Below are 16652 nucleotides of genomic sequence, written 5' to 3'. Positions count from 1 at the left end.
ACCTCTGCTGAATTTGAAAGTTTTTGTTCTGCCAATGGCATTCGCCATGTTCTTACTCCGCCGTTCCACCCTCAATCGAATGGTGCAGCGGAACGTTTTGTACGCACATTCAAGGATCATATGGACCGCCTTCGTGCTACGCACTCTCGTCAGCAGGCCCTCATCACGTTCCTGTCGTCGTACCGGACCACGCCACGCGACGGCCCTTCGCCTGCGGAGCTTCTCCACGGCCGTCGTCATCGCACCCTACTACGGTTGTTGCACCCCCCGGATCGACCTGCCGCTTCTGAGCATTGCACGCGTTTTCAGCGCAACGACGCCGTTTTTTTTCAGAGTTTATCACGGTCGCCGTCGTTGGGAACGTGGTACCGTGATACATGTCCAGGGTCGCGGTTTTTATACTGTTCAAGGTGCTACTGGGGTGCACAGGAGGCATCAGAACCAGTTGCGCCGCGCTGGCCGCCCGGATTCTGCCGCTCGTTCTTTGTCCACAGATTTGGTCCGCGGCGGGTTCCAGCCGCGCCTTCCGACTTCGCTGCCGCCCCCCCGGGCAGCAGCAGCAGCCGTCGCCGCTACCACGCCGACAGCCCATCCCGTTGATGCCTCCCGCGCAGCTTCATCCGGGAGCGCCCCAGGTGGTCGCTGCGGCGCCTGTGGTCCCTCTTCAGTCGCCACCGCCTTCGGAGCTGATGGACGTCGACCCCTCAGCCGGGCCGCCTTCCCAAGCGGTGGCTGTGCAGCCTGTCCTGCAGCCGCTTTCCTTGGGCACCCCCAAGGAGTCTGACACCGCAGCGCCTTGTCCGGCGCCCACTCAGCAGCCGTCGACGCAGCGTCAGGAGACGCTGCCTCTCTTCGTGGGTCCCGACGCCCCGTCGCGTCCAGTACCAGAAGCTGCGCCCATGGTCACAGGCGTGCACCCTGACCTTGGTTTTCAGTCGGTGTTTCCCGAGGCCCCGCGCAGCCAATGCTGGGGTGCGGACCGGGGACTGCCACCGACAACAGTCTCCGCCCCGGTCTCTTCTGCTACGCCTGCGGCCAGACCCCTCCCCCGCCGTCGACGCTCGCCACGTCACTATTCAACGACGGTGCGGCGATTTGGGGGGGAGGAGTGTTATATCCTAGGCAGTAATGCCAACCGAGCCCGCTGCCAAAAGGTTGGCAGCATCAAAGTCCGGACGCCGTCCGCATAAGCAGCGCCAGCGAGACAGCAAATCGCCGCAAGTCTGCGCGCGCCACCGCTGGCTTCTGGTTTCTTAAGCGCTGGAGTCGCGAGCGCTAGGACAGTTCTGTATTCGCCGCTCAGTTGTATACTCGCCACTGAATTGTGTACTTGTTAGTCAGTTGTGTGTTCATCGCAGCAGAGTTGTTGTTTGTCGTCAGCCGACGCTGACCTAGCCGCTCCGACTCGAAATAGACAGATTTCTGTAGACACCGAGTTCACTATTGTGTTTCTGTATCTTCATCAATAAAGATAAGTACCGACTTTTATTTAATCAGAGTGTTTGGGGTTTCATCTTTCTGTTTACTGTTCCAGCGGACCGGTCGGCCCGCTATTAAAAGTGTGGCGGTGACTTCGTAAGCCATTTCTACAGCCAAGTGTTTGACGCTACAAACACCGCCACAAAAGTCTCCAATCTGAACGCACACTTTTGTTGATCATTTTACCCTCCATTCAGAGGCTGTTGCACACAGCGACCATTATTTTGATTTGTAAACAATAGATTTCAGCTCTCAGTCGTCCTTTGGAATTTTTATTGGCAGATCTAGATTTCGGCTAGAAACTAGCCATTCTCAATGCACTATCATTTTTGGTTAATGAATGTAATGCCTGTTGGCATGCATTAACCAAAAATGATAGTGCATTGAGAGTGGCTAGTTTCTAGCTGAAATCTAGACCTGCCAATAAAAATTCCAAAGGACGACTGATAGGTGAAATCTATTATTTACAAATTTTGTTGATGTTCCTGACTTCAGTGTCATCAGTAGACATGAAGGGAAGGGTGTCCTGAATGAGGGTGATCTTTAACTTCTGTTCAGCCATTTTTAAACAATGTGAACCATTTGTAACACTGAATATGTCTCTGTAAAGGGTTTTATGAGTCTCATGCAAAACTTAATGCAGATGCATTGCCCTTCTAACTCTGCCATCTTTAAATTCACAAACAATGCAAAACAATGTTCTACTCAATACAGCACTGAACAAAACTAAGAGACATACAGTAATGAAACTTCTTGCAGTTACACATTAAACACAGGTGTATGAAGGGATGCCAACTACATTTTGCTTCAACACACCATTGGTGCAAAATTACGAATGTTCCAGAATTTTTTGAATAGACCTCGTATTTGTGCAGACCTTACAGAAACTGAATTTATACATTGAGAAATGGTTTAAACATAGGATTTTAATGTTTGGTAAAATAAATGTTGACATAAGACTAAGGACACCTAAACAACTTAATCTACTCAATATGCTAAGATCACATTACCTGTACTGTAGTAGTGATAACTCAACAACACAAATCTGACTGTCTTGATAATGTAATTAGTAATGTCGAAACAAATCAGTATGAGCTAGGGTTGTTCAATAAACATTTTTCATCAAACCATAAAGGGATCTCATTAAAATTAAAAACTAAAGAGTCCATATCCGATTCCCACAAAATTAAGTACATTATACATCAGAATGAGGACAGTACTGATAACTACTGAACACAGCTAAAGATGATAAACTGTAATGATGTTCCCCTTGAAAGTAGTCATATTGCAAATACATCTACATTATTTATTAATGCACTGTCAGATATATTCCAAACTCATTGCACTAAAGTAATGAAAAAATAAGGGAACTGCCAGGAAATATGGCCTCTCATCTGAACATAACTGCTTTGCACCTGATTTAGAAGTACTGAGAACTCTGTTAATTATTTCCTATGACAAATCAAGGAATATTCAAGTAAAAAGAGCAAAAGAAGAAATGCAAGGCACATTAGATTGCACAAGTAAAAGGCAAATGATGTTATATTAATAAGTCTCAAAATAAATGTAAAGCATTCTGGACTGTTGTCAAGACTCATCTGGGTAGAAGTAAAGGTATTAGGAAAAGTAGTTCCAGTGATATTGGTGTCACACCAGATGGTTTCAACACTTTCTTCATTAATGCTAAAAATTAATACCATAGTTGCAACCAAACATAGCCATAAGTATAGTAACATCCATAACTCAAATCATGCAAATTTTTTTTAGATATAGTTCCTGTCTTTAAACAAATTGAGGTAAAAGTAACTGATATTACAATTGCAATAGCAAAATTAAGTTACTCAAAAATGCAGAATATTTATGGCCTCTCCAATCTTATTACCAAAAGAATTGTGGATGTGATATCACGTCCACTGTGTTCTCTTATAAACTGGATGTTTGGCAGTGGCTCTTTCCCTTCATCACAAAAAACTGATATCCTTTCTCCTCTGCACAAAAAAATGTGACAAGTCTTGTCCTAATGATTACTACCCAATCTCATTTGTACCGATAATTTCAGAAGTAATGGAATATTGAATACAGCTCCAAATCAATCAACACCTGTCTGTGAAAAATATTCTTAGTAACACTCAGTACAGCTCAGTACGGCTTGTCAACAGTAGAAGCAGTTGAAAATTTTATTTCATTTATACTATCATCATTTGAATCAAGATTATCTGTTAAAGTTACCTTTGTGAATCTCAGCAAGGCATCTGATTCGTCAGCCATAGCATACTGCTGTAAAAACTCTTCTGCTATGGTCACACTTGCTAACTTAGTACAGATATAATTGGTATGATTCTTCCATGTTAATTTTCAGTCAAGGTGGGTCCCTAGTAGTTTAGCTGAAGCACAACCATTGCTGTCATCTTTAACACATAAGCTAAAGAAGATATTTAAAGTTTTTCCCTGATTAATAAACCATTCATTGATTTGGAACCACTTGTTGGCTGCTCTGAGATTACTTTCCTGCTTTCCTGCTTTCATGTTCTTAAGTCTATCCCATCTATAACAAAAATGGTATCATCTGCATAGAGTGTGGATTTACACAATATAGTGCTGGGCAAGTCATTTACAAATATTATGAAGAGTAAAGGTCTAAACACAGAACCCTCTGGCACACCCTGCATGATATCCAAAACATTTGACCTCACATCACTGAAATACACAATTTATCTTCTATCACTCAGGTAGGATCTGATTAGAGATGCCTTTTTCCACACCCACTTGACTTATGATATTTTGTTATGAGGTATTACCATGAGCGAAAAAGTTCTCAGTTGGCACAAGAAGATAATCAGATGTATCTGTTGGGTCAGAAATAATGAATTTTGTAGACGACATTTCAAAAAACTTAAAATACCAACAGTTATGTCCCTCTTTATAGTACCTACAAAAGAAAACCAATACAGTCACAAAGTACAACAATCTGTTCACCAACATAACACTTGCCTGAAACAGTAAACTGACATCACTGTTGCTAGACTTAAAAAACCCATCATAGTTCCATGTACATTGAGGTAAAACTGTTTAACGTGTTGTCACTACAGGCACACAGTGTGTCATTGAGTATGTTTGTAAGTGCAAGACAGAAATAGCTTCGAGAAAAATCATTTTATATAATAGAATAGTTCATAAAGTGTCCTACAGATGACCTGATACACTAATGGAGTTTCATTAGATTAAACTCATATAATGGACAGTTTTGTATCATTATAGACAATAATTATCTAAAATATCTTTTATGCCATGTATGTTATTTATGTAATTTTATATGTAAGGTGTTTATGTACATAATAGACAAATGCATTTTTAATGCTTAAAGATAGCTAATAAATAAATCTAAATGTTCATATTCTGTATATGATGCACAACAAACGGCAGTTAGTTTAAAAAGTGTGTCACTGTAAAGCTGTGAGTGTTAAATTCTTCATTTGTATGGTCATATTGTCCATAACTGCTTTGCAGTTCCTGAGGGTATTTTTGTTCCTTTGTTACAACTGCAAGAAAGTGCACGTTTTTCTTACCAGGCATATTTCGTTTCATTGAAGTATAGCATCATCAGTTGGTTGTAAATACCTTCAGTTACAGACCACTGATGATGCTTTGCTTTAATAAAGTTAAGTTCATCTGGTGAGAAAACATGCATTTTCTTGTAATTGTAGAGCTGTAACAAAAATACCCTCAGTAATTGCGAGTATTCAGTTGGCACTATATACAATAATACTTTTACCATAGAGAAGCGTATACTTAGCAGCCACCAAAGCAGAAATAAGGAGGGTAAAGCTAATACACATAAAATAAAGTTAAGTTGGGTTGGAGCTCTAGTTTGCAGAATTGTAAAATAACTTGCTTAAAGAAAATGATTAGGAATATTAAGACTAAGGGAAAGATTTACAGGGGTAAAAAGAAGGGAAAGTTATGTCAACCCCTGGTTAAGACAGACTCAATTACAAGAAATGATTCAAAAGTAATAATGGACTAGCAGTCAAGATATGAATTCCATGGTGTTAGTAAGAATTGGCTCTTAATATTAATAAGTAGAAGTACTGGGCTCATCAATTTTTAAAGGAAAGAGGAAAGAAAGCTCATATAATGAGCAAGACATGGGAAGTGAGTACAGACAGACAGAAATAATATCATAATGCACAATGTAAATGTAAAAGGAGAGGGAGGAAGTCTATGGTAGAGAATGACAAACCTTTTACAGGTGAATGGATAGCAAGAATCAAGGTCCTATCCCCTTCGGTTACATTTCACAGAATGCTGAACAATAGGATACTGTGATTCCTATTCTTCTATATAAATAGTTTGCAAAGGTCCAGTCTTGTTCCGTGAATGATAGAAGTGGTGCTAGTGTAAGATTGCAAACAAATTATATATTTTGTATCAAAAGGAGAACTCACCCATTAACTCATCACATTCCATAGATCCTTTCAAGAAGGAGTCTTCAGTGATATGGAATGAGTGAAAGTATACATTTAAGAAAAAGCAAATCATAGAAACTTGAAACATATTAACAGTCAGCTATCACTATATGGCTTAATGTTATTTGTGATGGACAAATGTAATCTAGTAATCAGAGAGAAAGCCACTTCTTTGGAAAAAAATTGCTACTTCTTTAATTGTATCAGTTAGCTCCTATTTATCTCCTATCAGAAGTTTAATATTTCACATACTTATTTATATTGGTACTTTTTAAAGGAAAATTTGTAACATGGGAGGCATGTTTATCACACAGTGCTACTGGTCATGTAGCTTTGCAAAGAACACTGCTGCTTGCCATATAGCTTTCAGACATTTTAAATGGGGTAAGTCTTTAGTTTTATTTTGAATTGGTCATAATCAGGCCTATTCTTACTTAAATGTTTCTTAATTAGTAAATTTTTGACTTGGATAGGTTGTGTTTGTTAAGCCGGCACTTGCAGACTAGCCATGTGCTGTTTTTGAATAGATCATGATACAACAAAGACATTAAGATAATTTGTTCAGTTCAGAATATCTTGGATTAATTTATTGACATATCTTTGAAACACTGTGGGAGCATTAGCCACTCTGAATGCAAACCAGTAATAGTGACACATTGACTGCAGCCTTGAAATCTCTGCATATCCTTGTACATTTGTTTAGTTTTTTTATTGTTACTGCTGTGCAGGGTGGCACAGTTACGATGAGCTCCCCACCCCCAACCCACCCCCCTACCCCCACCCCCACCCCCTTCTTTGAATGCAAATTCAGTATTTTGACTTCTGAAACAGAGTAAACAGCTAACATTTTTCTATCAGCATTTCAGTGTACTTCATCAGTAAAGTTAGACATTTCTCTTTAAAGTATGCAAAATGACTTTCTCAATAGAAGAAAGAATTGACATTGTGGAAACATATGTGAAAGCAAGTTCATTTAAAGAAACTCATGAAATTTTCAGGGTCAATTCCAGGGATAGAGGATTACCAGCAAAGAGAGCTATACACAGTCTGTACAAAAACATGCACCTATTGATCTGTGCAAAATGTAAAATGGCAAAGAATCCCTTCAGTTTGTATACCAGAAATTATTGCAGACATTTGCTAAAGAATTATTCAAAGGAAAAGAAGTGTAAACATAAATTGGCCCAACAGGTGCATGTAAGTAGGAAGAGTTGCCAGCAAGTATTGAAAAGTCTTCAATTTGAAGCCATATTATGTGATGGTTGTGCAGCAATTATGGGAAGATGACAGTAAGAAAAGTATGGATTACTGATGTGGCTTTTGAATAACATCAATCGTGGTTTATTAGACCCTTTCCACCACTTCATGCTTGATGAAGCATGGTTTCATCTTTCTGGTCATGTGAATTTACAGAATGTGAGGTACTGAGCAATGGAGAACCCTGACACTACATGTCAGCAACCATGCCTTAATGAAAAAATTGGTGTTTGATGCAATGTAACAGGAACAAGCATCATTGGACTGATATTTTTTGACACTGTCCTCAACACAGTTGCATATATGGAAATCTTTGATAGATTTTATGTTCAACTAACTGAATATAAAAGACAACACTGCTTCTTCAAGCAAGATGGAGCAACATCTCAGACATCTGAGGTATTCCTGGAATGAGTCCATGTTGTCTTCACTGAGGAACAAACTGTCAACAAACATTAATGGTCGCCACATTCATTGGATCTAATGACATGCTATTTTTTCCTGTGGGGACACTTGAAGAGCAAGGTCTCTGAAACAAATCCACGCAAAACGCAGGAACTGAAACACAACATCAGCCATGAAGTTGCTGCCACTAATATCAGAATTTTACATCAGGTGTATCTGAATAGACTTAGAAGTGCACAGCCGTGTATTGATGTTGCTGAGGGTCACTTTCAACATCTTCTATACATGTACTTTTCACTATATTTTTCAATGTAAGTAAATAGTGAGTCCATTTCAGCTCTTCGTTTCTGTAATTTCACTTCATTTCCTTTATAATCACTTGGCTACTTTTATCTGACCCACCCTGTATAATTAATACAGGTGCAACTACATCAGTCTTTGAAGTCTCTCTAATTTTATGTTAACAATATCCCACCCAGCAAATGGATTTGTCCTTGCTCTGAAGAAACGAGATTGTGTGGATGATTTTAGCAAGATATGCATAAGAACATCTTTTGTGCAATTGATTCCATGTGCAGATAATTGCTTATACATTGCAATCACCTAATCTAAACAAAGAGACAGGAAGAAACTTGATACTAGTCACACCTCGTCACTGACTAAAAACCCGAATAATGTAAATGGATCTAAACCAAAAACATTATTTGCTACTGTTGATCTAACTACAAGCTGTGTTAGAGTTCAAGTTGCATACAGTAAACTTGATTTAATGTTTATTTCACTCTATGGCAGGATGTGCTGTCTTCTGTAAAAAACTGCTTCCCATTATAGTCACCAGAACCATGGAGTGTGAATCCGTAGGGAAGTTTACCAGTTAGTTAAAGACACTGTAGCTCATGTACATATCTGGAATGCCACATCATGGCATTTGAAGGCCTACTTGACCACTAGTTTAGTTGGCATTCCATTTACTGACCATACTGATAAGATGATGTGGCGTGGCATGTTGCACCCTGGTGCTTACAGGCACAAGCCCAGTTTGATAACCCAGCTTGGGGCGTGTGTCACATTCGGCTTCACGGTGTGGGCACTGGTGTTACTCATGCTTCATGTTATACTCAGAGCATGACCACACTAGATGTCATGAGACACTGACCACCCAGTGTAAAAGGAAGTGGGGAGTACTGTGTTGTCAATAGAGCAGCAGTAACAGTAGAATGTGTCAGTCAGTAGAGCTCAAAGAACTCAAACTTCAAATGTGGACTAGGTAGTGGAAGTCACCTGAGTAACAAATATATAAGGGACATTTCAACCCTTCTAAAGCTGTCCAAGTGATGTGATTGTGAAGTGGAAATATGAACAAACAACCACAGCTAAATCTAGATTATGAAGGACTTATGTACTGACATACAGGGACCATTGAGCATTGTGGAGGGTGGCTGTACAAAATCACATAAAATCACAAAGTGCCATCAGCACTCCATATAGCACTTTGGAGATGATGACTGTTTGTATCAGCATGACAGTGCACGCTGTCATAAAGCAGGATCTGTAAGGCAATGGTTTGTGGACAATAACATTCCTGAAATGTACTGGCCTGCTCACAGTCCTGACCTGAACACAATGGAATACCTTTGGAATGAGTTAGAATGTTGACTTCACCATTGATGCCAGCATCCAACATTACTGTCATTACTGACTTTGGCCCTTGAGGAAGAATGGGCTGCCATTTCTCCACAGAATTTCCGACACCTCACTGAGAGTGTCCCCAGCAGAGTACAGGCTGTTGTAGAGGTGACAGATGGAAAACCACATATTAATTTCCACCAATTTCATGGTCCAAGTCACATGGAATTCATCTGGCTCTGTTTTGCACATTCATTATATTTTAGCTATTGTGCCTATAATGTTTAGGCAGAAAATCACAGACTGCAGAGAGCTCAAAACTAATGAGGTCAGACATTAGCTCTAGCTTTTGGGTTAACTCATGTAACTTACTTCTTGAGGCCAATTAAATAGTGCATTGACAAACAGAATCTGAAATGCTACATGCATTTTAATAAGGGAGGAAACTACCCACGTAGACTGTTCAATTTTCCTCCATGTCTTTGAATTTAGCGACAGGCATTGGTCATGCTGGTGCCATTAATACTGACTATTGTTGCTGTTTCAGTAGCTGAAAATGATGCTCCTCCTGTTGCTGTTGTTGATGCAGCGTCGGTTCTTGGTGGAACTACTGTTTTTGCTGATCTAAACGTTGTTTCCACTGACTCAGAAACCTGGCATCCATATTACAACTCTCACAGTACTGTGGCAACTTTCCTCAGTGGTAGGATTACTGTTAACTCCAAATGGACAAAGACAATGTTAAATTGGCGTAATAGATTCATGAATTGAATCAAAGATGAAATCAGAAACCAAGATGGAAATGAAAGTTACTGTGAGGGAAAATCTATCACCCCAATCTGCACATCTATAAACATAAACAGAAAGAAATAATCTGGTCACTACAAAAGGACTAAAAAATAAAGTTACTGGAGGCATTTGCTATGTTGAGTGAGTGCCAATAAGTTTCCCCAAGTACTTTTGGGATGTTCACCACAGGTTGTGAACATCTACCTAGCTGCTTCACACAGACGAGGTCAAAAGAGATCAAGTCTGATACGACCAATGTCTCTATCTTGTGAGCAGAATTGCACAATACTAAAGAATGGAGATGTAAGTCAATATTAACCTCCCACTTAAGTCTTTACACAATCATAACAGAAAAGAAGAAAATATTTTTCAATCTCCTTTCTGGGTGAACTTTAAGAAAGCCAATTAATTCCATAAAATGAAATTTTCATCTGAGAGCAAAGATGTTTGTTAAATTACAGTATTTTGACAAAATTTTGAACAATAATATTTCTAAAAGAGGGTTTTCAATAACCACATCCAAACATAAAAATAAAACAACCAGTTCAAAAAATATTAGACAAATGAATGTATATTTAACATTAAGAAGTCATTCTTCGAATGAATATGATGAATCAATAGTGTATTATTTGTAAGTTTTATGTTGCACTATCTTTCTCATCAATTAACTCTTATTGTTGTTCATTGATATTTTGGTATGCTTCCCATACTAAAAATTATAAGAAGATGTACTTACCTTAAATAAGTGAGAAATATATGGGAACATATCAACTCCCAGTTTATAATGGAATGCTGACAGGTCAGAAACAGACTGGATTGGTGACTCATGAACGGAAAGAAAAGAAATTATCTGCCCAGAATAAGCACTGAAAAGCAGTATCGCCACAAAAGAAAACCAATTGATAATCATGTTGGCAGCTGTACTGTTGGGCAGTCTTGTAGAACCTGGAAAAAATATTTATTTATTCAAATAAAATATCTGTTCTTATATATGTCTTTCATCTTTGACAGCATTATTAAAATAGACATGATGCTTATATTCTTATATGCTTTAAAAGATCTGTGACTGCACTATTTCATAAATATGACATTACTGCATATTTTGCTATTGCTGCAAGTATAATTTTTGTCATAAATGAGAGTTTTGTATGCTCAGTTGCTTGTGACATTAATAGTTGTCTATAAATCCACAAAGAATAACTACGTATTTCAGTACTTGTACACAAGTAATGTTCTCCTAATGAAACTACACTAAAGATGGCTAAAACAAGCATCAAACGCTTATTTTTAATTCTGTGATAAAAGCTCAGTTAATAACTGCCCCTTGTACCCACTAATACTTTGAAGGAGTTTTAATCAGTTAGTTTTCATTGCATTCCCAATGAATTTATCATGTTCTGTGAGCTGAACTTAGTAATAACATCCATATCTACCAAATGTAATTTTCTTTCCTTTTTCATTGTGAGATAGGAAGCTAGAAGGGTGCATGTGGAGTGTTCATTTCATGTGCAGATGGAAGTGGAGCTGACAGCAGTCTCTCTGAAGGTGACAGCCTTGTTGATTACAGATACACACCATCATATTTCTCCTTTGTGATATGACAGCATTAAAGAAACTGCGTATGTCAGTTCAGACATTGCAAGTAACAAAGTTCTTTGCTGTATTCCTCATGATAAGATTAATCTGATGTTGAGCTAATGGAAAAGAGGAGAATACAGCAGGAAACAGGAAGTTAATATCTTAATGCTTAAAGCTGAAGAGTGTAACATGCAAAGAAATCTAAAAGAGCCCTTTATGCAGTAGTAAATGAAAAATGATCAGTGGTGACTTCTAATTAATTGTGTCTTGTGATTTGGACCTGGGCAGAGGAGTGCACATAGAGGCACAGTTGCTTTTATGATAGGCTTAACTAGATATATTTTAATCTGTGTCTATTTGAGAAGTTGCACACATGTAAGATACAGTAGTGGCTGCTGAAATTTAACTGGCCAATATTATAATAAAACAGCAGAAGAGGAACTTAACATAGGATTAAGAGGGCATTAGATTTGAATTAACATTTTTGGAGGAGAAAGTGCTGCAACCTATCCTATTACTGCAAACAATCCTATCACTTTTTTTAATAAAAAAAAGGCCACAGTCTTGAAATCTGTTTATGTCCACATACTATGCTCTCCCTTGTATTGTTAATTCAGCCAATAACTTCTGACAGTTTTTAGAGAAGGAGGTATGTGAGTTTACACCCTGATAGAAATGTTATTTGGTCTCATTATTTTGTTTCAGCTGAGGGGGAGGGGGGGGGGGGAGTTGCATAGATTCTGTACAACTGTTGTGAGACCATAAGGTACTGTACCATGATATCTAGCTGCGAGTTCAAACAAAAGTTTCCCCGAGGTTAGCTTCTACCAGTTTTTCCATTCATCTGTAAAGAATTCGTGTTAGTATTTTACAGCTGTGACTTATTAAACTGACAGTTCGGTAATTTTCACATCTGTCAACACCTGCTTTCTTTGGTATTGGAATTGTTATATTCTTCTTGAAGTCTGAGGGTATTTCGCCTGTCTAATATATCTTGCTCACCAGATGGTAAAGTTTTGTCAGCGCTGGCTCTCCCAAGGCTATCAGTAGTTCTAATGGAATGTTGTCTACTCCTGGGGCCTTGTTTCGACTTAGATCTTTCAGTGCTCTGTCAAACTCTTCCACACATTTCTTCTTCAACTACATGTTCTTCCATTTCCATAATACTGTCCTCAAGTACATTGCCCTTGTATAGACCCTCTATATACTCCTTCCATCTTTCTGCTTTCCCTTCTTTGCTTAGAACTGGGTTTCCATCTGAGCTCTTGATATTCATACAAGTGGTTCTCTTTTGTCCAAAGGTCTCTTTAATTTTCTCCTTACATTTATCCTCTAGCCATACCTGCTTAGCCATTTTGCACTTCCAATCAATCTCATTTTTGAGACATTTGTATTCCTTTTTGGCTGCTTCATTTATTGCATTTTTATATTTTCTCTTTTCATCACTTAAATTCAATATTTCTTCTGTTACCTGAGGATTTCTACTAGCCCTCATCTTTTTACCTACTTGATCCTCCGCTGCCTTCACTATTTCGTCTCTCAAAGCTACCCATTCTTCATGTACTGTATTTCTTTCCCCCATTCTTGTCAGTCGTTCCTTATTGCTCTCTCTGAATCTCTCTACAACTTCTTGTTCTGTCAGTTTATACAGGTTCCATCTCCTTAAATCCCCACCTTTTTGCAGTTTTTCTGTTTTAATCTACAGTTCATAACCAACAGATTGTGGTCACAGTCCACATATGCCCCTGGAAATGTCTTACAATTTAAAACCTGATTCCTAAATCTCTGTCTAACCATTATATAATCTATCTGAAACCTTTCCATATCTCCAGGCCTCTTCCATGTATACAATCTTCTTTTATGATTCTTGAACGAAGTGTTAGCTATGATTAAGTTATGCTCTGTGCAAAATTCTACCAGGCGGCTTCCTCTTTCATTCCCCGTCCCCATTCCATTTTCACCTACTATGTTTCCTTCTCTTCCTTTCCCTGCCATCAAATTCCAGTCACGCATGACTATTAAATTTTCATCTCCCTTCACTATCTGAATAATTTCTTTTATCTCATCATACGTTTCATCAATTTCTTCATCATCTGCAGAGCTTGTTGTTGTTGTTGTTGTTGTTGTTGTGGTCTTCAGTCCTGAGACTGGTTTGATGCAGCTCTCCGTGCTACTCTATCCTGTGCAAGCTTCTTCATTTCCCAGTACCTATTGCAACCTACATCCTTCTGAATCTGCTTAGTGTATTCATCTCTTGGTCTCCCTCTACAATTTTTACCCTCCACACTGCCCTCCAATACTAAATTGGTGAGCCCTTGAGGCCTCAGAACATGTCCTACCAACTGATCCCTTCTTCTAGTCAAGTTGTGCCACAAACTCCTCTTCTCTCCAATTCTATTCAATACCTCCTCATCAGTTATGTGATCTACCCATCTAATTTTCAGCATTCTTCTGTAGCACCACATTTCAAAAGCTTCTATCCTCTTCTTGTCCAAACAATTTATCGTCCATGTTTCACTTCCATACATGGTTACACTCCATTCAAATACTTTCAGAAACTAGTTGGCATATAAACTTGTACTACTGTGATGGGTGTGGGCATTATGTCTATCTTGGTCACAATAACGCATTCTCTATGCTGTTTGTAGCAGCTTACCCACACTCCTATCCATTTCTCTTTTTAAATTTTTTAACCTACCTGCCCGATTAAGGAATCTGACATTCCACGTTCCGATCCATAGAATGCCAGTTTTCTTTCTCCTGATAACAACGTCCTCCTGAGTAGTTCCCGCCCGGAGGTCCAAACGGGGGACTATTGTACCTCTGGAATATTTTACCCAAGAGGATGCCATCATCATTTAACCATACAGTAAAGGTGCATGCCCTCGGGAAAAATTATGGCTGTAGTTTCCCCTTGCTTTCAGCTGTTCGCAGTACCAGCACAGCAGTACTGTTTTGGTTATTGTTACAAGGCCAGATCAGTCAATCATCCAAACTGCTGCCCCTGCAAATACTGAAAAGGCTGCTGCCCCTTGTCAGGAACCACATGTTTGTCTGGCCTCTCAACAGACACCCCTCCATTGTGGTTGCACCTACGGTATGGCTATCTGTATCACTGAGGCACACAAACATTAGGGGGCAATTAGTTATATGCATTATAATAAAACAGCAATTTTATATTACTAAACTATGCTACCTTACAATTTAATGATACCATGTAACCAGGAGAGGGAGAGGATAATTCATATTGTTCACTTTTTATGTATCTTATTGTCTATGTTGTGTCACTTATGTGTTTAAGGATCTTTTATCATATTATTCCAGTTTGCACTACCAAACCATGTGCTCATTGATTTCACATTTTAATACATAATAGCACACTTAAACATCTTCAGTCTAATATATTGCATGGCTCTAAACATTTTGGTTGCTGTTGTCTGTTTGATAATTAAGGAGCTTATTTTGTTGTACCCGTGTAGACTGAATGTAGTGAAAATCTACATCTACATACATACTCCACAGCCCACCATATGGTGCATGGTGGATGGTACCCTGTAACACTTCTAGTCATTTCCTTTCCTGTTCCATTCACAAATGTAGCAAGCAAAAATGTACCACCATGTGAACTCTAATTTCTCATATCTTATTTTTGTGGTCCTTACATAAAATGTATGTTGTCAGTAGGAGAACTGTTCTGTAGTCAGCCTCAAATAGCGGTCCTCTAAATTTTGTCAATAGTGTTCCTTGAAAAGAATGTTACCTTCTCTCCAGGAATTCCCATTTCAGTTCATGAAGCATACTCTTGAGTAGAAAATCCAGCAGCCCACCTCTCAATTGCTTCGATGTCTTCCTTTAACCCTACAGTAGTCATGTGTAGACCATCAGTTCTTCCTTTTTAGTCTCATTGGACCTAGGACTAACATGACCTGCATACATTCCTACAACCAGCAGTACTATGTTACTCCTTTGTTTCATTTGGACTGGAGCAGTGGTGATGACATGTTCAACAACTGTTGATTCACAGTCCCATGTGAACAACATTCCATGAAAATTGCAATGTTGGCTTTAGGAGTAATAGTAAAAGGTATGTCATTATTGCCGTATTATTGTTAATTGTCAAGGGTTTTTTTTATTATTACAGTCTTCACTTCTATTAGTTACATTGTTCTGTTAGGTTCAGGTTAGTTGATTATTTCATTAATTTATTTTTTGCAAAATGGATGTACATGAAGGAGAGTCTGGAAGAATTAGAAAGTTGCTTGCTGAGGTTTTGGCAGAGAATGATCGTGGAGGTGACTATGATGAAGAATGTGAAAGCAAGTGTAGATGGGGTAGAACGGCAACCTGAAAATTCTGATACAGAACAAGAGTTATCTGATGGTGAGGACAGTATTGACAACATCACAAATAGTCTGGCTATGAAATATAATAAACATACACCTCGAAAAAATTTTAAAACAAGGTCTGGAAAAATAATAATCGATCTTCCTGGTGTAAAACCTACTCTAAAGCATCTGAAAACGCCAAATGATATTTGAAAGCACTTGTTTTAGTGATGATATTATCAGCATAATCATAGAAAACACAAACCTGTTTATCGAGTACCAGAGAGGTAAATTTTCCAGAGACAGTGATTGCAAAGCAACGACTGACAGTGAAACTCAAGCTCTAAATAGATTTCCTGATTTTGGCTGGAATATTGAAGCCTAACCATCTGAATCAGATGATTAATGGAAAACTGAGGGCACAGGGACAAACATTTTCAGGCTCATCATGTCACACTCTAGATTTTGTTTCCTTCTCAGATATCTGTAATTTGACAAGCTAACAAGAGAAGAAAGACTGAAATATGACAAGTTACCTCCAACAAGAAACATTTTTGAAATGTTTGTCCAGAATTGCTAAATAGCATACACTCCCTTTAAATACCTCACAACTGATAAGTTGAGGCATTTAAGGCAATTGTCGGTTTGGACAGTATATAACTAGCAAGCTGAACAACTACAGAACAAAAATATTTGCCTTTTGTGATGCTGTGATGTATAATACTAT

The 16652-nt window shown here is 38.7% G+C and overlaps 1 protein-coding gene across 1 annotated transcript in view; it reads right to left on the bottom strand.

The window, feature by feature from the left end:
* LOC124798560 (glutamate receptor ionotropic, kainate glr-3-like) overlaps window positions 1-16652 on the bottom strand; it is a 98814-nt gene that overhangs the window by 40264 nt on the left and 41898 nt on the right. Inside the window, exon 6 of the mRNA XM_047262019.1 lies at window positions 10759-10967. Coding sequence (XP_047117975.1) covers window positions 10759-10967 — 209 coding nt within the window. The remainder of the gene's footprint in view (window positions 1-10758; window positions 10968-16652) is intronic.

This window comes from Schistocerca piceifrons, chromosome 5 (genome assembly GCF_021461385.2).
Source record: "Schistocerca piceifrons isolate TAMUIC-IGC-003096 chromosome 5, iqSchPice1.1, whole genome shotgun sequence".
Classification (NCBI taxonomy): domain Eukaryota; kingdom Metazoa; phylum Arthropoda; class Insecta; order Orthoptera; family Acrididae; genus Schistocerca; species Schistocerca piceifrons.
The sequence above is the reverse complement of the archived record's forward strand: the minus strand, read 5'-3'. Positions and strand labels throughout refer to the sequence as shown.